This window comes from Globicephala melas, chromosome 11, assembly GCF_963455315.2.
Source record: "Globicephala melas chromosome 11, mGloMel1.2, whole genome shotgun sequence".
Lineage (NCBI taxonomy): Eukaryota > Metazoa > Chordata > Mammalia > Artiodactyla > Delphinidae > Globicephala > Globicephala melas.
Genome location: NC_083324.2, coordinates 88,728,227 through 88,749,188, shown reverse-complemented (window position 1 = coordinate 88,749,188; position 20,962 = coordinate 88,728,227). Strand labels below are relative to the sequence as shown.

General features: G+C 42.0%; 1 protein-coding gene across 4 annotated transcripts in view; it reads left to right on the top strand.

Annotated features, from left to right (window-relative positions):
* The window catches only part of KDM1B (lysine demethylase 1B), a 54,335-nt gene extending 34,164 nt beyond the window's left edge, over positions 1–20,171 (top strand). For all 4 annotated transcript variants that reach the window (XM_030881318.2, XM_030881314.2, XM_060307397.1 and 1 more), the window contains 8 exons: positions 669–796; positions 1,805–1,936; positions 2,335–2,409; positions 11,630–11,746; positions 12,478–12,603; positions 13,513–13,635; positions 15,416–15,568; positions 19,679–20,171. In XM_030881318.2, coding sequence (XP_030737178.1) covers positions 669–796; positions 1,805–1,936; positions 2,335–2,409; positions 11,630–11,746; positions 12,478–12,603; positions 13,513–13,635; positions 15,416–15,568; positions 19,679–19,762 — 938 coding nt within the window. In that variant the 3' untranslated portion in view covers positions 19,763–20,171. The remainder of the gene's footprint in view (positions 1–668; positions 797–1,804; positions 1,937–2,334; positions 2,410–11,629; positions 11,747–12,477; positions 12,604–13,512; positions 13,636–15,415; positions 15,569–19,678) is intronic.
* Positions 20,172–20,962: the final 791 nt, after the last annotated feature.

Below are 20,962 nucleotides of genomic sequence, written 5' to 3'. Positions count from 1 at the left end.
GTGGTAGTAGCAGACTTTGCAGGGTTGGCATTTCCAGGAAAAGATTGAGCAGCAGTGCAGCAGAGCCTGTGAGTGGACAGGTGGTGTTTGCTGTCTTTGGAAAGGCTAAAAATGTGCTAACACTGTCTGGCTGTGGTTTTTGGAATTTATTACATAGGCAATGGAGAACCAGTAATTAAAGGTGTTGAGCCAGAGGGTTGGCATGATGAAAGTCCATGATGGACTATTTGGAATGTTTGGGAGAGAAGATAGCCAGTAGTCAGTCTATGATAGGTCTCTTAGTTGAGGTGAGCTGTTATAAGAACTTGACTTTAAGGTGATGGCAATAGGACCAGAAAGGGAGTGGGAATCCTCTCTCTGTCTTTATATGTGCAAGGGTTACTTTTCCTTTATCTTGAGCAAAAGAAGAAATAGTTTCTCCACTAAGCAGAAATGAAACATGGTTGAAGACATAGAACCTGCATAGTTTTGTTCCCCATTAAGATAAGCTTTTACTTTCTGAGAGAAACCAACCTTATCAAGACAGATGCTCTTTCCCCCTGAGTTTACCTGGGAAAGGTCTTCAAAAGTTTGGGGCCTTGCAGGTTGAAGGAGGTGGAACGCAAAAGATAAGGAATTCGAGAATAATGTTAAAGTTTTTTTTCTGCTTTGCTCCATTCCCATTGCAGAAAAGATAGAGGAGATCTACAAAGCTTTTATTAACGAGTCTGGAATCCAGTTCAGTGAGCTGGAGGAGGAGGTCCTTCAGTTCCATCTCAGTAACCTGGAATATGCCTGTGGCAGCAGCCTCCATCAGGTGGGCTTTGAAGACGCTTGTTTCTGTGTATGTGTGTGTTTTATATATTGAGATATTTAGCCTGGGATGGTCTGGATAAACGGGGAACAATGGGTCTGCTGCTTAAAAGATCAAACACCAGGACTTTAGAGTATATGAAACCCACAGTGGTTTTGAAAAAAAAAATTTTTAAAGCAAGAGAAACCTGTCTTCAAATCATACCTGTGAAGACACCCAGTCCGTAAACCTGAATACAGGAGGGCTGCTGGGCTGAGTCAGGGAGGCGGCAAGAGCCAGTGTCCTTGCCTTCCCCTTGCCCTCCTTGGGGGCCCTCGAGCCATTTCTGTGCAACTGTGGGCTGAAAACACTGCTCCTAAGAAACCAGAATAGAGCATCTTTGCAATTAGGATCTGTTCATCTTGCTAAAATAAATTTAAACTTGCCTAATTCATGTCACCAACTGTGATCTCGATACTTGGATATGCTGTACATTGAACAGCGGTTCTGTGGATGACCCCTCACTTAATAATCCTCTTTGGTGGGGCGGGCAGGGACAACAATTCATGTTTCCATTTGGTGATTCTTTGCAATTGGAATCACACTTTTCCAAAATCATGCTGCATTTCAGTGTCTGTGGAATTTCCATGTTGAAGACATCTAGGTGGCATATTTATATATGGAGTTGATTGAATGCAATTCTCCTCTCATGGAATTCTCCTTATCCAGGGTTGTTGATGTATAATACACCTTTCATTTTTATCAGGGAGTGGTACCCATGCCCAAATCACGTCTACCTTTTGTTCCAAAATAAGCTTTCCTGTGCCTTATTGAGAGATCTCCTTTCCCTGGCAGCGGTATCCACCTGGGTTTATCTATTCATGCCCCACCCCCCCCACCTTTCTGTTTTGCCCTCTGCCCTCTGGCCTGAGGTGGTCTTTCCCACCTTGGGGCTCCTGTTTTTGTCCCTCAGGTGCAGGCTCCAGGGTTTACACCACCTCTTGTTTCCCAACCTATCCTGATGTTTCCCAGGTGTCTGCTCGCTCCTGGGACCACAATGAATTCTTTGCCCAGTTTGCCGGTGACCACACCCTCCTCACTCCCGGATACTCCGTCATCTTGGAAAAACTGGCAGAGGGACTGGACATTCGGCTCAGATCTCCAGTGAGTGTCCACAGTGGTGAGAGGCTCTGGTTTGGTGGTGTTTGGAGAATGTGAAGTTTGGGGCACGTGGATTACACAGGAGACAGGTGCCTGCTCTGATGTTCAGCCAGTGTCTGCAAATACTTTTGATACTATGATCAGTCACATTATCCTTGTCGATGAGGTAGCTGCTGCTGTTTGGAAACAATAGTGGCTGAGATGCATTTTCATTAATAATCAAGGGGCTGAGTGAGAGTTCCCTGAAGTAGCAATACCTGTTGTTTAGTTCTCTGAATGCCAGGAAGTGATTCGCCATGGCCTTGGAAATGTAAACTCCCATAATAAGAGAATTGGAAAGGATCCTGGATCATATGGTTCCATCCCTTATTATGTTTTTCATAACTGCTTTTCTTGAGCAGGTAAAGAGTATTGATTATTCTGGAGATGAAGTGCAAGTTACCACTACAGATGGGACAGAGTGTACAGCACAAAAGGTAAGTGCTGTGATTCCACTAGGTGCTGCCAGGGGCTTGGGAGTAAGGGAGACCAGTGTTTTCCACCAAGCAGTTTGCCTTTGGCAATCTGCCCAGAGCCTTGTTCGATTTCTGGAGAGCTCTGTATCTCTACTTGTTGTGTATGGATATGCAAATCAGATTTAATTATTCAAACACTATATAGATTCATGGCAGATGGAATTCTGAATAGTGTTTCTCAGAGTGGGTTCTACGGTACATTAGTTCTGAGAGTTGACAAGAGAAGAAAACTTGGCCAAATTAGTTTGTAAAGTATTATATACTACAGTCTAAGTTTAGGGTTAAATAAGAGCACATTAAAGGCTCTGAGAAGTCCTGCATTTTAAAAACCTGTTTTACTTTGTGTAATTCAGTGGTTTCCAAGTTGGTGGTGTTTTTTGTGTTTGTACCATGGAAACTTTTTTTAAATCAGCTCAAGAACACTCTGCATTTTTATCTGGAAAGTGGCAGAAGTACTTTTATATCATTTGAATTTTTTGTAAACAGCTTTAGTAGGCGGACAGTGAAAGGTGCTGTAATGTGATCTATGAAATCACACTGAGATTTCTGTAGTGTTGGAAAATAAAGTGTTGGGGGTGGAGGGGGATTAATAAACCCCATAGATTTATTTAAATTTAGTTATGTCTGAAGTGATTACCAAAAAGTGTAATTGATGAACCATCATAAGTTCCTAAACTAGCTGTGTTTTATGCTTTTCAGCTAGCTAAAAAAACATTTCACAGTCCTTGATATTCATACAGAAATGAAGGACTGCCTGTCAAATGGGAAAGACGGGGTAGAGTGTATGAGCCCAGGGGGATGTTTCCTCACATTATTCCTGCCATTTACTAGCTGGATAGTGAGTATTGGTCATATAGGCTTTGGAGCAGCAGTAGTTCTCAATCCTGGCTGCACCTTAGAATCACCTGGGAGGTGCTTAAAAAGAAAGCTTGCCAAGCCCCACCCTGCAGAGATTCTTGCTGAATTGATCTGGTCGTATTTTTAAAGCTTCCCAAGTGATTCCAACATGCGACCAGAGTTAAGAACCACTGGGCAACAGTGTTCTTATCTGTGAGTCCCCAGGTGAGAATCAGGCTAATATCTAACATTCTTCCTGGTGGTAAAAAAATTTTTTTAATATCACCTTATAAAATTGGAAGTCGGCTGATGGCTCAACGTCTGGTATTTTGTGACTTTGCTTCTTTGCATCCAGGACAACATGCTAGGTGTGCTTACCCTGCTGGGTCACCCTCTGCCTGACCCTGACCAGGCATATTTGCTTTCTTTCTTTGTATTCTGGCTCTTTAGAATAATTAGAACATAGTTTCAGGCTGTGATTCAAAGCCTGCTCTGAAATGCGAAAAGCAAATGTGTTTATTTTTAGTAGTCAGCACAAATCACAGAGTTTCAATTGAAAGCTTCCCCAGCTTATAAGTGAAAGATCTCCAACCCAACAGCATACACCGATAAACACTTAACAAACTGTAATTCAGTCTAGGCTGCTTCCACTGAGACCTAGCGTTAGTTCCTTACCGGGGTATGTTTATATCTTTTGCCTATTTGTTTACCTGAGTTTGTGTGTTTCTGAAAGCTTTTTTTTTTTTTTTTTGTCATTAAGAAAACATCTAGATCTTATTTACTTATAGTCTTATATACCCAAGAGTGTAATTGTTCCTTTTTTTCTTTTTTTCTTTTTGTTGCATGGTGGCTATTATCTATAACCACATTGAGGAGAGAGAACATGTTTTATATTTTATAAAATTTTCACGTGGCAGAAAATAGTGACAAAATCACAGGAAGAGCTCTGAACTTCCAGTGATCCTGGAGTTGGGGTTTCAATAGACTACATCTCTGACGAGGGTAGCAGTCGATATGGTCCTTGGTGTTCAGCTCCTTTCCCATCCAACTGTGTTATCCTGTACTGCAGATGATGGAAAGTACACACGTACACACACACACATTTCCCAGTCTCCCTTGCAGCCGAGGGTCTAAATATGAATTGGGTCCAGCCAGTCAGATGTACTCGCATGAGACTTGGGAGGTGTGGTATGGCTTTTGCTTCACTTCTGCTGCCTTTGCTGCCAAGCAAAATGGTCTAGATGTTGCCAAGCAAAATGGTCTAGATGTTGGGTTCTTCCACAGCCGGAACATTAGAGGTCCCAGGATCCACTCATTTACTACCTGGAAGTCAAGAGCCAGGGCATGAGGTATCCTTTTTGCTGGTGCAGCTTGTTCGATAAGTGGCATGTTTCTGGAGCTGGTAGCCGTAGTAATGGCTCCTGACTGTGACAGTGGTAACATGGTTCTAGAGCCAGAAATTTCTTTTTCTTTTTTTTTTTCTTATTATCTGTTTTATACACATCAGTGTATACATGTCAATCCCAATCTCCCAATTCATCCCACCACCACCACCCCACCCCCCGCCGCTTTCCCCCCTTGGTGTCCATACATTTGCTCTCTACATCTTTGTCTCTATTTCTCCCCTACAAACCGGTTCATCTGTACCATTTTTCTAGATTCCATATATATGCGTTAATATACAATATTTGTTTTTCTCTTTCTGAATTACTTCACTCTGTAGGACAGTCTCTGGGTCCATCCACGTCTCTACAAATGATCCAATTTCATTCCTTTTTATGGCTGAGTAATATTCCATTGTATATATGTGCCACATCTTCTTTATCCATTCATCTGTCGATGGGCATTTAGGTTGCTTCCATGACCTGGCTATTGTAAATAGTGCTGCAATGAACATTGTGGTACATGACTCTTTTTGAATTATGGTTTTCTCAGGGTATATGCCCAGTAGTGGGATTGCTGGGTCATATGGTAATTCTACTTTTAGTTTTTTAAGGAACCTCCATACTGTTCTCCATAGTGGCTGTATCAATTTACATTCCCACCAACGGTGCAAGAAGGTTCCCTTTGCTCCACACCCTCTCCAGCATTTGTTGTTTGTAGATTTTCTGATGATGCCCATACTAACTGGTATGAGGTGATACCTCACTGTAGTTTTGATTTGCATTTCTCTAATAATTAATGATGATGAGCAGCTTTTCATGTGCTTCTTGGCCATCTGTATGTCTTCTTTGGAGAAATGTCTATTTAGGTCTTCTGCCCATTTTCTGATTGGGCTGTCTGTTTTTTTAACATTGAGCTGTATGAGCTGTTTATATATTTTGGAGATTAATCCTTTGTCCGTTAATTCATTTGCAAATATTTTCTCCCATTTTGAGGGTTGTCTTTTCTTCTTGTTTATAGTTTCCTTTGCTGTGCAAAAGCTTTTAAGTTTCATTAGGTCCCATATGTTTATTTTTGGTTTTATTTCCATTACTCCAGGAGGTGGATCAAAAAAGATCTTGCTGTGATTTATGTCAAAGAGTGTTCTTCCTATGTTTTCCTCTGAGAGTTTTATAGTGTCCAGTCTTACATTTAGGTCTTTAATCCATTTTGAGTTTATTTTTGTGTATGGTGTTAGGGAGTGTTCTAATTTCATTCTTTTATATGTAGCTGTCCAGTTTTCCCAGCACCACTTATTGAAGAGACTGTCTTTTCTCCACTGTATATCCTTGCCTCCTTTGTCATAGATTAGTTGACCATAGGTGTGTGGGTTTATCTCTGGGCTTTCTATCCTGTTCCATTGATTTATATTTCTGTTTTTGTGCCAGTACCATATTGTCTTGATTACTGTAGCTTTATAGTATAGTGTGAAGTCAAGGAGTCTGATTCCTCCAGCTGTGTTTTTTTCCCTCAAGACTGCTTTGGCTATTCGGAGTCTTTTGTGTCTCCTACAAATTTTAAGATTTTTTGTTCTAGCTCTGTAATAAATGCCACTGGTAATTTGATAGGGATTGCGTTGAAGCTGTAGATCGCTTTGGGTAGTATAGTCACTTTCACAATATTGATTCTTCCAATCCAAGAACATGGTATATCTCTCCATCTGTTTGTGTCATCTTTGATTTCTTTCATCAGTGGTATAGTTTTCTGAGTATAGGTCTTTTACCACCTTATGTAGGTTTATTCCTAGGTATTTTATTCTTGTTGTTGCAATGGTAAATGGGAGTATTTCCTTAATTTCTCTTTCAGATTTTTCATCATTAGTGTATAGGAATGCAAGAGATTTCTGTGCATTAATTTTGTATCCTGCTACTCTACCAAATTCATTGATTAGCTCTAGTAGTTTTCTGGGAGCATCTTTAGGATTCTCTATGTATAGGATTATGTCATCTGCAGACAGTGACAGTTTTACTTCTTCTTGTCGAATTTGTATTCCTTTTACTTCTTTTTCTTCTCTGATTGCCATGGCTAGGACTTCCAAAACTATGTTGAATAATAGTGATGAGAGTGGACATCCTTGTCTTTTTCCTGATCTTAGAGGAAATGCTTTCAGTTTTTCACCATTGAGAATGATGTTTGCTGTGGGTTTGTCATATATGGCCTTTATTATGTTGAGGTATGTTCCCTCTATGCCCACTTTCTGGAGAGTTTTTATCATAAATGGGTGTTGAATTTTGTCAGAAGCTTTTTCTGCATCTATGGAGATGATCATATGATTTTTATTCTTCAGTTTGTTAATATCGTATATCACATTCATTGATTTGCGTATAATGAAGAATCCTTGCATCCTTGAGATAAATCCCACTTGATCATGGTGTATGATCATTTTAATGTGTTGTTGGATTCTGTTTGCTAGTATTTTGTTGAGGATTTTTCAGTCTATATTCATCGGTGATATTGGTCTGTAATTTTCTTTTTTGGTAGTATCTTTGTCTGGTTTTGGTATCAGGGTGATGGTGGCCTCATAGAATGAGTTTGGAAGTGTTCCTTCCTCTGCAATCTTTTGGAAAGAGTTTGAGAAGGATGGGTGTTAGCTCTTCTCAAGATGTTTGATAGAATTCACCTTTGAAGCCATCTGGCCCCGGACTTTTGTTTGTTTGAAGGTTTTTAATCATAGTTTCAGTTTCAGTGCTTGTGATTGGTCTGTTCATATTTTCTGTTTCTTTCTGGTGCAGTCTTGGAAGGTTATACCTTCCTAAGAATTTGTCCATTTCTTCCAGGTTGTCCATTTTATTGGCATAGAGTTGCTTGTAGTAGTCTCTTATGATGCTTTGTATTTCTGTGGTGTCTGTTGTAATGTCTCCTTTTTCATTTCTAATTTTATTGATTTGAGTCCTCTCCCTCTTTTTCTTGATGAGTCTGGCTAAAGGTTTATCAATTTTGCTTATCTTCTCAAAGAACTAGCTTTTAGTTTTATTGATCTTTGCTATTGTTTTCTTCGTTTCTAGTTCATTTATCTCTATCTGATCTTTATGATTTCTTTCCTTCTACTAACTTTGGGTTTTGTTCTTTAGTTCCTTTAGGTGTAAGGTTAGGTTGTTTATTTGAGATGTTTCTTGTTTCTTGAGGTAGGATTGTATTGCTATAAACTTCCGTCTTAGAACTGCTTTTGCTGCATCCCATAGGTTTTGGATCATCGTGTTTTCGTTGTCATTTGTCTCTAGGTATTTTTTGATTTCCTCTTTGATTTCTTCAGTGATCTCTTGGTTATTTAGTAACATATTGTTTAACCTCCATGTGTTGTGTTTTTTACATTTTTCTCCCTGTAATTGACTTCTAATCTCATGGCGTTGTGGTTGGAAAAGTTGCTTGATATGATTTCAATTTTCTTAAATTTACCGAGGCTTGATTTGTGACCCAGGATATGATCTATCCTGGAGAATGTTCCATGTGCACTTGAGAAGAAAGTGTAATCTGCTGTTTTGGGGTGGAATGTACTATAAATATCAATTAAATCTATCTGGTCTATTGTGTCATTTAAAACTTGTGTTTCCTTGGCTTCCCTGGTGGCGCAGTGGTTGAGAGTCCGCCTGCCGATGCAGGGGACATGGGTTCGTGCCCCGGTCCGGGAAGATCCCACATGCCGTGGAGCGGCTGGGTCCGTGAGCCATGGCCGCTGAGCCTGCACGTCCGGAGCCTGTGGGAGAGGCCACACCAGTGAGAGGCCCACGTACCACAAAAATAAATAACTAAAATAAAATAAAACTTGTGTTTCCTTATTAATTTTCTGTCCTGATGATCTGTCCATTGGTGTAAGTGAGGTGTTAAAGTCCCCCACTATTATTGTGTTACTGTCGATTTCCTCTTTTATAGCTGTTAGCAGTTGCCTTATGTATTGAGGTGCTCCTATGGTGGGTGCATAAATATTTACAGGTGTTATATCTTCTTCTTGGATAGTTCCCTTGATCATTATGTAGTGTCCTTCTTTGTCTCCTGTAATAGCCTTTATTTTAAAGTCGATTTTGTCTGATATGAGAATTGCTACTCCAGCTTTCTTTTGATTTCCGTTTGCATGGAATATCTTTTTCCATCCCCTTAGTTTCAGTCTGTATGTGTCCCTAGGTCTGAAGTGGGTCTCTTGTAGACAGCATATTTATGGTTCTTGTTTTTGTATCCATTCAGCAAACTTGTGTCTTTTGGTTGGAGCATTTAATCCTCTCACATTTAAGGTAATTATCGATATGTATGTTCCTATTACCATTTTCTTAATTGTTTTGGGTTTGTTTTTGTAGGTCCTTTCCTTCTCTTGTGTTTCCCACTTAGAGAAGTTCCTTTAGCATTTGTTGTAGGGCTGGTTTGGTGGTGCTGAATTCTCTTAGCTTCTGCTTGTCTGTAAAGCTTTTGATTTCTCCATCAAATCTGAATGAGGGGCTTCCCTGGTGGCGCAGTGGTCGAGAGTCCGTCTGCCGATGCAGGGGACACGGGTTCGTGCCCCGGTCCAGGAAGATCCCACATGCCGCGGAGAGGCTGGGCCCATGAGCCATGGCCACTGAGCCTGCGCGTCCGGAGCCTGTGCTCCGCAACGGGAGAGGCCACAACAGTGAGAGGTCCGCGTACCGCAAAAAAAAAAAAAAAAAAAAAATCTGAATGAGATCCTTGCCAGGTGGAGTAATCTTGGTTGTAGGTTCTTCCTTTTCATCACTTTAAATATATCATGCCACTCCCTTCTGGCTTGTAGTTTCTGCTGAGAAATCAGCTGTTAACCTTATGGGAGTTCCCTTGTATGTTGTCATTTTTCCCTTGTTGCTTTCAGTAATTTTTCTGTGTCTTTAATTTTTGTCACTTTGATTACTATGTGTCTCGGCGTGTTTCTCCTTGAGTTTATCCTGCCTGGGACTCTCTGTGCTTCCTGGACTTGGGTGGCTATTTCCTTTCCCATGTTAGGGAAATTTTCAACTAGAATCTCTTCAAATATTTTCTCAGTCCCCTCCTTTTTCCCTTCTTCATCTGGGACCCCTATAATTCAAATGTTGGTGCATTTAATGTTGTCCCAGAGGTCTCTGATACTGTCCTCAATTCTTTTCATTCTTTTCCTTTATTCTGTTCCACGGCTGTTTATTCCACCATTCTGTCTTCCAGGTCACTTCTCCGTTCTTCTGCCTCAGTTATTCTGCTGTTGATTCCTTCTAGTGTATTTTTCATTTCAATTATTGTATTGTTCATCTCTGTTTGTTCTTTAATTCTTCTAGGTCTTTGTTAAACATTTCTTTCATCTTCTCGATCTTTGCCTCCATTCTTTTTCTGAGGTCCTGGATCATCTTCACTATCATTATTCTGAATTCTTTTTCTGGAAGGTTGCCTATCTCCACTTCACTTAGTTGTTTTTCTGGGGTTTTATCTTTTTCCTTCATCTGGTACATAGCCCTCTGCCTTTTCATCTTGTCTATCTGTCTGTGAATGTGTTTTTTGTTCCACAGTCTGTAGAATTATAGTTCTTGCTTCTGCTGTCCGCCCTATGGTGTATGAGGCTATCTAAGAGGCTTGTGCAAGCTTCCTGATGGGAGGGACTGGTGGTGGGTAGAGCTGGGTGTTGCTCTGGTGAGCAGAGCTCAGTAAAACTTTAATCCTCTTGTCTGCTGATGGGTGGGGCTGGGTTCCCTCCCTGTTGGTTGTTTGGCTTGAGGCAACCCAGCACTGGAGCCTACCCGGCTCTTTGGTGGGGCTAATGGTGGACTCTGGGAGGACTGAAACGCCAAGGAGTACTTCCCAGAACTTCCACTGCCAGTGTCCTTGTCCTCACGGTGAGCCACAGCCACCCCCCGCCTCTGCAGGAGACCCTCCAACACTAGCAGGTAGGTCTGGTTCAGTCTCCTATGGGGTCACTGCTCCTTTCCCTGGGTCCCGATGCGCACACTACTTTGTGTGCCCTCCAAGAGTGGAGTCTCTGTTTCCCCCAGTCCTGTTGGAGTCCTGCAGTCAAATCCTGCTAGCCCTCAAAGTCTGATTCTCTAGAAATTCCTCCTCCTGTTGCTGGACCCCCAGGTTGGGAACCTGACGTGGGGCTCAGAACCTTCACTCCAGTGGGTGGACTTCTGTGGTATAAGTGCTCTCCAGTTTGTGAGTCACCCACCCAGCAGCTATGGGATTTGATTTCATTGTGATTGCACCCCTCCTACCATCTCACTGCAGCTTCTCCTCTGTCTTTGGATGTGGGGTATCTTTTTTGGTGAGTTCTAGCGTCTTCCTGTCGATGATTGTTCAGCAGATGGTTCACCAGAAATTTCTTGATTGTATGGAGAGACAGCAGCTCTCTTTGATGGTCTGGTTTTGTGAGTTGTTCTTGGAGGCTCTAAATGATTCTGTAAACTAGTTGAAAACCTGCAATAAATTGTTTCCTCTTTTAAAAAAAAAAAGGTATGTGGCTTTACATGATTATAATAATCCCTAATGTTTGTGATGTGCTTTACCATTTATGAAGCATACTGATGTATATTGTAAGAGTTTTAGTTTTAAGCATATCCCCAATCCTTTAAGGTTAGTAGGGCAGGTATTACCTTGGCCACGCATTAGAAAGTGTCAGGAATGATACACAAAATCTGGTTCTCCTGACTCTGTATTTAGGGCTATTTCCTCTTACAGCATTGCTTTTCAGGATTGAGATCTGCTGACTCTTCTTACCCAGGGTTATTAATGCATCAAAACCTTAATGCCGATTCCTCCATATGAATGTTGCTTCTGCTCAGCCAGTCCACTCTTGTGCAGTGAACAGCCTGCACAACTGTACATGGCCGTTATTCTTCTTACCAGTGTAACAACATAGGATGTTGATAATCTCATGACTGGCAATAAAAGGCAGGGGGGCAGATTTCCTGGAAATGAACCCACTGTTGCTGTTTGTATGTTAACTGTTCATTATTTCCCACAGGTGTTAGTCACTGTGCCCCTGGCCTTACTGCAGAAAGGTTCCCTTCAGTTTAATCCACCGTTGTCAGACAAGAAGATGAAGGCTATCAACAGCTTAGGTGCAGGCATCATTGAAAAGGTAACTGAATTACTTAAGCCTCAGAACTAGAGAGATGAGTATCAGATGACAGGGGTTCCTTAACTTCTGATATTGGGAAGCAGCAGGTAATTTTTGAATCCAAATCAAATTCGAAGATTTCCTTTTCCTTTGAGTAATTGTTCATGAAGAATATAAAAGGATATTAACAAAACAAAAAGAGGAGAGCTGGCTAAGGTCTGCAAGTTTTGATTGTAGGAGAATGACTCTTGTTATTCAGAATTTGAACTGGGTATATAAATAAGCAGTTCTTTCTTTTTTTCTGCTTTCCATGTCTACCCTGCACTAAGTAGCCCCAGTGACGAGAGTGTTTTATACTTCCTTTGCCTTGAAAAGCTCCTTTAGCAGAATCTCTCAGCGCTACAGTAGATACCAGCAGACCTATGATTAGTAAGAATTTATCTCATGGACGTAAGGTTCGAGACCAGGTCTCAGGGATGCTCTGCATCTTCAGATTAGCCTAGAGGCTGTCAGTGGTTCCCACCATTATCTGTGGGAGTACAGGACTGAGTGGCATAAAAAGCCAGATGGTCACAAAGAGAACAAAGGAGGTTAGGAGAATGGAAAGGGAATATTTAGAAATGTTTGAGTTTTTTGAACATCTTTTTTTTTTTTTAATTGAAGTATGTAAGAGCTATAGGTGGCTTCTTAGAGATTGCTGTACTTCTGATTTCAAGAAGCTGTTAACCACCTTTCTCTTGCTCGCTTTCCAGATTGCCTTGCAATTTCCCTATAGATTTTGGGACAGTAAAGTTCAAGGGGCTGACTTTTTTGGTCACGTTCCTCCTAGTGCCAGCAAGCGAGGGCTTTTTGCCGTGTTCTATGACATGGATCCCCAGGTAAAATTGTTGGTGGAATGTGGTGTGAATTCCCTGATTACAGTTTAGAATTTGGTTTGGTAACTACTCGTGTGTCCAGCCCAGGAGGTAATGGACATTGTGGACACTCCAGATGTCTGTTTATATTCTGGGGGGACACTTGGATGGGACATTTTCCTGTAGGAAAAGAGCCCCAGTATCTGCCATATTTTCTTAAAGTACTAATATTGCCTCCTGGGAAATGAATTTGTTGCCGTGGAAATGTGTTATTTCAGGCTGATGGAAGGATTCCTTTTAGGGAGAATTGGTGTCAGCACAGTAACGAGTGGTACTTGAAATGTACTCCCCAAGAGTCGCCAGGGAGCCCTGGTTAGGGGTGGGATATGCCTGGCGCAGGTGAGGGCAGGTCTGGGAGTCGGTAGATGTGATTGGTGGGGCAAGGAAGACGAGGAGAGGACATACCTGGGGCTTTGCAAGTGACAGTTGTGGTGATGTCCTGCCAAAGAATCACAGTTGTTTTTCCTCCTGCCTCTTTGTTCCAAGACACTTTATCTTCAAAGGTTCCACGTGGGAGCCAAGGGCAAAATGTCCTTACTGTTTGAGAAGGTTTTTTCCCATTATTTGACTGGCAGACTTCCTTTCTCAATGTCTTTCTACTTATTCTAAAACAAGTTCTTAGAAGGGAAAAGCCAAGAGAACCCGGAATTTGATATTTACATGACTTCCGGAGTTTTTCCAGCAGGGAACAATAAAATGCGTAAATGAATAATGAGTATGTGTGGCCTGGGTGATGGAAAGGAGGCTACAGGACAGTAGGAAATGATGACATTTGATGTGAGAATGAGGTCCTTCTCTGTTTGGAACTGTGCGTCTAGAGACTTTGGTGCCCGAAGTCCAAAGTGTAAAGTGCTTTTCCCGTCACGTGTCCAGAAGCAGCACAGCGTGTTGATGTCGGTGATCGCGGGGGAGGCAGTGGCGGCCGTCAAGAGCCTGGAGGACAAGCAGGTGCTGCAGCAGTGCATGGCCACCCTGCGCGAGCTCTTCAAGGAGCAGGTCAGACACCCCTCTTTGAAAAGAGAAAGACTAGCCGCATAGCACAGGGAGATCAGCTCGGTGCTTTGTGACCACCTAGAGGGGTGGGATGGGGAGGTGGAGGGAGGGAGACGCAAGAGGGAGGGAATATGGGGATATACGTAGGCGTACAGCTGATTCACTTTGTTATACAGCAGAAACTAATGCAACATTGTAGAGCAATTATACTCCAATACAGATGTTAAAAAAAAAAGAGAGAGAAAGACACCGTTGCTGCTAACTTCACTCTTTGGAGTGGTTTGAACCCAAAGCTAATCCGTCAATACCAGACATGAAGGGGCTTGAGGCAGTGGACCACATTCTTCTTACTTCTTTCAGTATCCAACTTGCCACTTAAGTACCTGGATTAGTTTGCTCAGGCCGCCATAACGAAATGCCACAAACTGGGTAGTTCAAGCAACAGGAATTTATTTTCTCACAATTCTGGAGGCTAGAAGTCCAAGATCAAGGTGTCGCCAGATCAAGGGGTTGGTTTCTCCTGAGGCCTCGCTCCTTGGCTCCCAGATGGCTGCCTTCCCCGTGTCCTCACATGGGCGCGGCTCTGTCTCGTCTGTGTTCTAATCCTCTCTTCTTAGAAGGACACCTGTCACACTGGATTAAGGTCCACCCTAATGATCCCATTTTGACTCAATTACCTCGTCAAAGGCCGCATCTCAAGTACAGTCACGTTCTGAGGTACTGGGGGTTAGGGTTTCATCATCTGAATTTTGGGGGGACACAGTGCAGCCCATAATAGTACCCCATTCCTCCTTTTACATGATTGCCTTCCTCCCTTTTGTCTCACATCATGCACACCCCCATTCTTTCCTAAGGAGGTAAAAGGCTCAGCATTTTCCACAGATTCTGTATTGACCCAAACCCTAGCAAGCTTTGACGACAGTTTTCCAATCAAAGGGACATTGTCCAGAATTTTCTGTACCCTGCAGCGAGTCTCTTCTCTCCCTTTTCTCCAAGAAGCTTAAGGTACTTTCTAGTTGCCAGTTTACTAAATCTCACAATCTCTGGAGAGTATAAATGGCGTGACATGTAACTTTTTCAAATAAAGGAGGAGAAGTACAAAGAAATGAAAATGCCTCAAATGTTACATACATTCAAGAGAGGGGGGCCCTCGGGGTATTGCGTATTTTACATGATGTGATTCTATCTCACAGTAGTTCTTCTTAGCTTGGGGCTTTTGTTCAAAAATTTGTTTTCAAATCAGTTATTTGGAACTTAACACAGGCTCCGTAGAAATCTATTTCATGGTGGCTCTTGGCAGAGGTCAGCCTAGAAAATTATTTGAAACGTAGAGTGAAACCTAACCTGTGTAGCTGCTTTGTGGAGAAGCCTGTTGAGAATTCCAGTTAGAGGTCCTAAGACCCTGCCCGTCCCTTTCCTCCCCTGGTCCAGCGCATTTCAGGCGATGGGAAGGGGAATGCCTGGACTCTTAGCCGTTGGTGATGGCCCCTGGTAGGTGGGAGAAAGCATCTCTGGCAGAAGGATAAAGTGTTAAAGCGAGGAGATGTGTGTGTGCTGGGGAAGGTCAGAGAGATGGGGCAGCAAAAGAGGAAAATGCACAGAGACGGCGCCTGGGCAGAGCAGCAAGCGGGCTGGAGGGTCATGCTGAGAACTGCTGACTCAGAATGCTACAGGGATTAACTTACTTTCTAGATGGAGGAAGAACTGTAATTTTATACATTGGGTTGCATCAAGTCTAAGTCCCTTCTTGATCCCGTTTTCCAATTCCTTCTACTTGACACAGGAAGTCCCAGATCCCACGAAGTATTTCGTCACCCGGTGGAGCACAGACCCCTGGATCCAGATGGCATACAGCTTCGTGAAGACAGGGGGCAGTGGTGAGGCCTACGACATCCTTGCTGAGGAAATACAAGGAACCATCTTTTTTGCTGGCGAGGTGTGTACGGGGACTCCGACCCCGATTGCTTTCATTTTGATCACTTGCTTTTAATTAAAGTGATCTATGTCCAGAGTTTAAAAGTAACATCAAATGCCGTCAAAAGTCTTACGGCAACAAGCCCCAGGTACCCTGACAGCACCCTCCTCAAACTCCCCGAGCAGCCATTTTTAACTCTTTCTCCTGTTTCTTCTGGAATTTACTTCATGCTTTAAGTTTTTTTGTTTTTTGGGGTTTTTATTTTTGCGGTACGCGGGCCTCTCACTGTTGTGGCCTCTCCCGCTGAGGAGCACAGGCTCTGGACGCGCAGGCTCAGCAGCCATGGCTCACGGGCCCAGCCGCTCCGCGGCATGTGGGATCCTCCCGGACCGGGGCACGAACCCGCGTCCCCTGCATCGTCAGGCGGACTCTCAACCACTGCGCCACCAGGGAAGCCCTGCTTTAAGATTTTTATACTGTTGTCTTCTGATTTAAGAAGTTAGACATATCTCCCGACTTCTTATCAGGTTAAAGGTTTAGCCCACCCTGGTTTTTAACACTTTTCACTAAATTGGTGTCAGTGCTTATATGGTGTGGCTGCTTACTGCTGAGCCAGGAAGGAAGGCGTTCACTGATTCCTTTCTTACACAGCTGTTTTCTCTTCGGTCATAATGGCCTCTTCTTTCACTAGCTTAATTCTTTTTATACCACTCCTTAAGCCTCCCCACTCCTTTTTTTTTTTTTTTTTTTGGCCGCGTTGTATGCACGACTCTTAGTTCCCAGACCAGGGATGGAACCTGTGTCCCCTGCAGTGGAAGCACAGAGTCTTAACCACTGGACCGCCAGGAAATTCCAAAGCCTCCCCCTTCTTGAGTCATCTCTAATTCACAGTTGAATCCCTCTGGCTGGCCTGTAGGTTCTGTTTCTCAAAGCCCCCTTTCCTGGCATCTTCCCTCTACTCCAGGCTGCACTGATTGATCCCAGGGACCCCTGCAGAGCTGTCCTCCCAGCACTCCTCCTTACCACTTTCCAGGCTTGGGGTTCTTATTTCCTAGATCCCTCTCTTTTTTCTTTTTTTTAATATTTATTTTTAAAATTGTGGCAAACAACACATAACAAAATTTACCACCTTAACTATCTTCAAGTGTCCAGTTAAGTGGCGTTAAATACATCCACACTGTTGTACAACCCTTGCTACCATCCATCTCCGGGACATTTTTATACTGCAGAACCAAAACTGTGTACAACTCCCCCTCCCCCAGCTCCCAGAAAACACCATTCAACTTACTGTCTGTCTCTCTGAATTTGTTCTAGGTCCCTCATCATATAAGTGGAATCATAATAGAGTATTTGTCCTTTCGTGACTGGCTAATTTCGCTTAGCATAATGCCCTCAAGTTTCATCCATGTTGTGGCATGTGTCAGAATATCCTTCTTTTTTAAGACTGAGTAATATTCCATTATATGCACCTATCACATTTAGTTTGTTCATCTGTCATGGACACCTGAGTTGCTTCTGTCTTTTTTGGCTATTGTGAATAATGCTGCTGTGAACCTGGGTGTACAAATATTTCTTCGAGAACCTGCTTTCAGTTATTTTGGGTGTATACCCAGAAGTGGAATTGCTGCATCATATATTAGTTCTGTTTTTTAGTTTTTTGAGGAACCACCACTCTTTTCCACAGCAGCTGCACCACTTTACCTTCCCACCAACAGCACACAAGGGTTCCAGTTTCTCCACATCCTCGGCAACACTTACTATTTTCTATTTTTTTATGATGGCTGTCCTAATGCGTGTGAGGTCAGCCTTTCTTCTTTCTTGATTTACTTCTGTTGAGAAATGTTTTGCGGTTCTAATTCCTAATCCTTTCTGTGCCATTTTTTTGCATTCCTTATAATCTTGGAGCTCATGTCCTTCATCCTCTAGATTTTTTTTACTCTGCTCATTTCATTCCTACAATTTTTCTCTTATTTCTAGATCTTCTATTTCATATATTGGAACTGTTGAATTGATTCTAATCTTCTTTGCTGTTACTCTTTGCTGTTTTTTATATTCTAACCCTTGAGTCGATTTTTTAAACTTTGGCTCCTTTACTTTATGAGCACTTTCTTGTTCTAAGATTATTCCTTTTTGGTAGCATTTTCTTCTTGCTTCGTAACTTGTTCCTTACATGGCTCCTGAGTTCCTATTTTGTTTACTTTAGCCTTTGCCTCCCATATGTCCGAATGTCCAGTCCTTGACTGTTCAGATTTGAGTGAGGCACTTTTTAAAAAGCCAACTGAAGGTTCCAGCAAGCTTGTCAGCTGGAGGTTGGGGGCCCAAACATCAGGATCTATCTATAGCTCTTTTCTCTTAGTTTCTCGTTTGCATGATAGAGGCTCACCTCCTGGCATTCTGGGAACTCGAAGCCTCACTCTTAGTTATATTTAATTGCATTTTGTTTGGCACCTCACCCCTGCCCTGTACCTCAGAACTCCTGGGGGTTGCAGTAGGGGGAGTGGGGAACCTGATGAGGGACCAAATTGCTCTTCAAATTCTTTTTATTTTTTATTCGTTTTGGCCATGTTGCATCTTCATTGTTGCGCATGGGCTTTCTCTAGTTGCATCTAGCGGGGGGCTACTCTTCATTGCAGTGCGTGGGCTTCTCATTGCCGTGGCTTCTCTTGTTGTGGAGTACAGGCTTGAGAGCACAGGCTCAGTAGTTGTGGCTCAGTAGTTGTTTCTTAGTTGCTCAGCAGCACGTGGGATCTTCCCGGACCGGGGATGGCACCTGTGTTGCCACCAGGGAAGTCCCGCTCTTCATAGTCTTTTAAACCAGTCCTCAGTTTTTCACCCTTGCCAAGCCTCTGCCTCCATGATGGCACCAATGGCTGAGATTTATGAAGGATTTTTCAGGGTGAATTGGTTTCCCTTTGCTATCTCCCACCCCCCCACACACACATCCACCCAGTTTAGCAGAATAAATGAATTCTCAGCACTCTTTGATCTGCCTTCATACTTCGTATATTATAGTTTGGGATTATACAGGTCTTCCTGGTTCATCTAAAATAGTGTTTTTAATTTTTTCGCTTCAGGGTTTTTGAATTTTTACAGAAGAATGTAATTTTAAAAACAGCTGTCTTTGATTCCTCCTTGGCCTGTGAAGAGCCAACTTTGTAGGAACAGAGCATAATGGTTACATTCCAGGCAACAGCTGTGAACTGCTTCCAAGAGATGGCCCTATTAGACTAATGTGCCGAAGGGTCATGAACAGGGTTTGGAAGTTTTTGACTTTCCTTTGCTGCTTTGATACAGTTGTTACCTCATCTTCTTATAAAAGCCATTTCTTTGAAGTTTCTGTCACTGTGACTCTCCCCCCCCTCCCCCCGTAGCTGTATTCCTACTGACCTCCTGGTCATTCCCCCATTTACTAAAGTCTTTGGCACCTGGATGTTTTCCATTCATCAGTTTAGGTGACATGGAACCTAAATTAGTTCACGTGGAACTTCATCTGTTTCTTATCCTCCCTTTTCTGTGACCTACTCGACTCCCATTTCAGCTACTCTTCCCCATGACCACATCCCAGACCTTGTCTTTAATATCTAACGGTCATGAATTCAAGTTTCCTGTCCTCCTGGTTTGCTTATTCTGTTCCCACTGTAACCTCCTTGAAAGTGAGGTTCTCCTGTTGACAGTCCTCACCTTTTGTCTTTTCCCTTCCTGTTGAACTGATCTAACCTTGGAGTAACCCAACTCTTTCTGTTATACCCATCTAGCAAAACTCCAGCCGTGGATGAACTGTGATTCACTTTTTGTGCTTGTTTTACTTATCACTGATTTTAACAACTAAGATTGTCTGATGGGAGGGGACTGTGTCTTATTATCCTTAACTGCAGCACCTGGCACACATAGACAATATCTTAATGAATGTCACACAGTATTTCACGGGAGCACTGACTATATCGTAGAATAAATTTGGTGAAACACGGTGCTATGGATGGGTGAGTAGAGTGTTCATGTGAGCACACAGGAGCGACAACAGTCTTTATTTTAGGAGGATCAGAGAAAGTGTAAGTTTGTATTTACCTTTTGATTTTCATCTAAATTCTTTATACATGATCTCAAATTATACAATTATTTTTTTTTTTACAGGCAACAAACAGGCATTTTCCACAAACTGTTACAGGGGCATATTTGAGTGGTGTTCGAGAAGCAAGTAAGATTGCGGCATTTTAAACAGAATTTATCTGGACCCAGCTTTCTTCTCCCAAATGGGAGAGTCTGAAAAACATGTTAAACCTCACTTTGATAAAGTCAAACAAAAAATCCTCTCTGGGTAGCAAAACTGAAATGTTCTAAGGTGGCATGGTAATGTAAACCCATTTTACCACTCTGAAAGCACTAGCCCCAAGAATCCTTCTGTAAGCACTTATATTTAATGGCATTTTCCATAGGTCTGACTAGCACTAAATCTTCCGGATCTCAGAATAAGGCAGAATATAACCTTAAATTAAGACCTTGGATATGATCCTTCCATGGTTGGAGATTCCCTTTAAATCTGACATTTTTTTGGCTGACCAATTTTCACACATTGAGAAACCAAGTCAATCAAGCAGGATTAAAAAAAAAAAAGCCATGTACTTTTCCTCTATGACAATTTATCAGTATCTTTGCCAATGAGCCTTAAGAGTTTTATGTAGCTCCAATATTGAGCTTTTACTTAAAATTTAGATAATCTTTCCGTTTTGAATACAGCACAAACTCTTCAGTCAAAGGTAAATGAAACTCCTATTTTATATTGTACATACTTCTTCCCATTGGGTGTTCAGAAGAAATTTAAATTCAGGTATCCTTTATAAAAAAATTTTAGATTTGTGCACTCATTGGCAAAACAGCAAAATTTTCAGTTCCTTCAACAGTACATGTTATTGTATCACTGAGAACTGGGAAGAGCTAGTGTGGTCTTCATACTTTAGACATAGAATATGGCTATTTTTCTTAGTCATGTTTGGGTGGATGGCACACTTTAAATAGCTTCAATTTTGGCAACCACTCGCAGAAGGATCTTGTCAGAATAATTAAGCCTCTCCCCACTGCCTCTTTTTAAAATAACTGATTACATCTCTAGGAATATTTTTTATAGAATTACGTTTTCAGTATTCCATAGGCAGGTCCACTGGAAAACTGCAGAAAAATGTGTAATATCCTGGTAAATATTACACATTTTATAAGCCATATCTTAAAAGCCTGAGTACATGGTAAATATTTACTTTTTCCTTCTTTCACTCATGACAAGAAAAAATAAACATTGATTTCAGGGTCTTCAGGATGCCCATCTTGCCAGGAAACTTCAGTTTACAGGTTAGAAATATGGGTAATTTATGTGCTTTTGTTTTAAAAAGTCTTTGAATAATTCTTTCAATATATTGGTCAGCT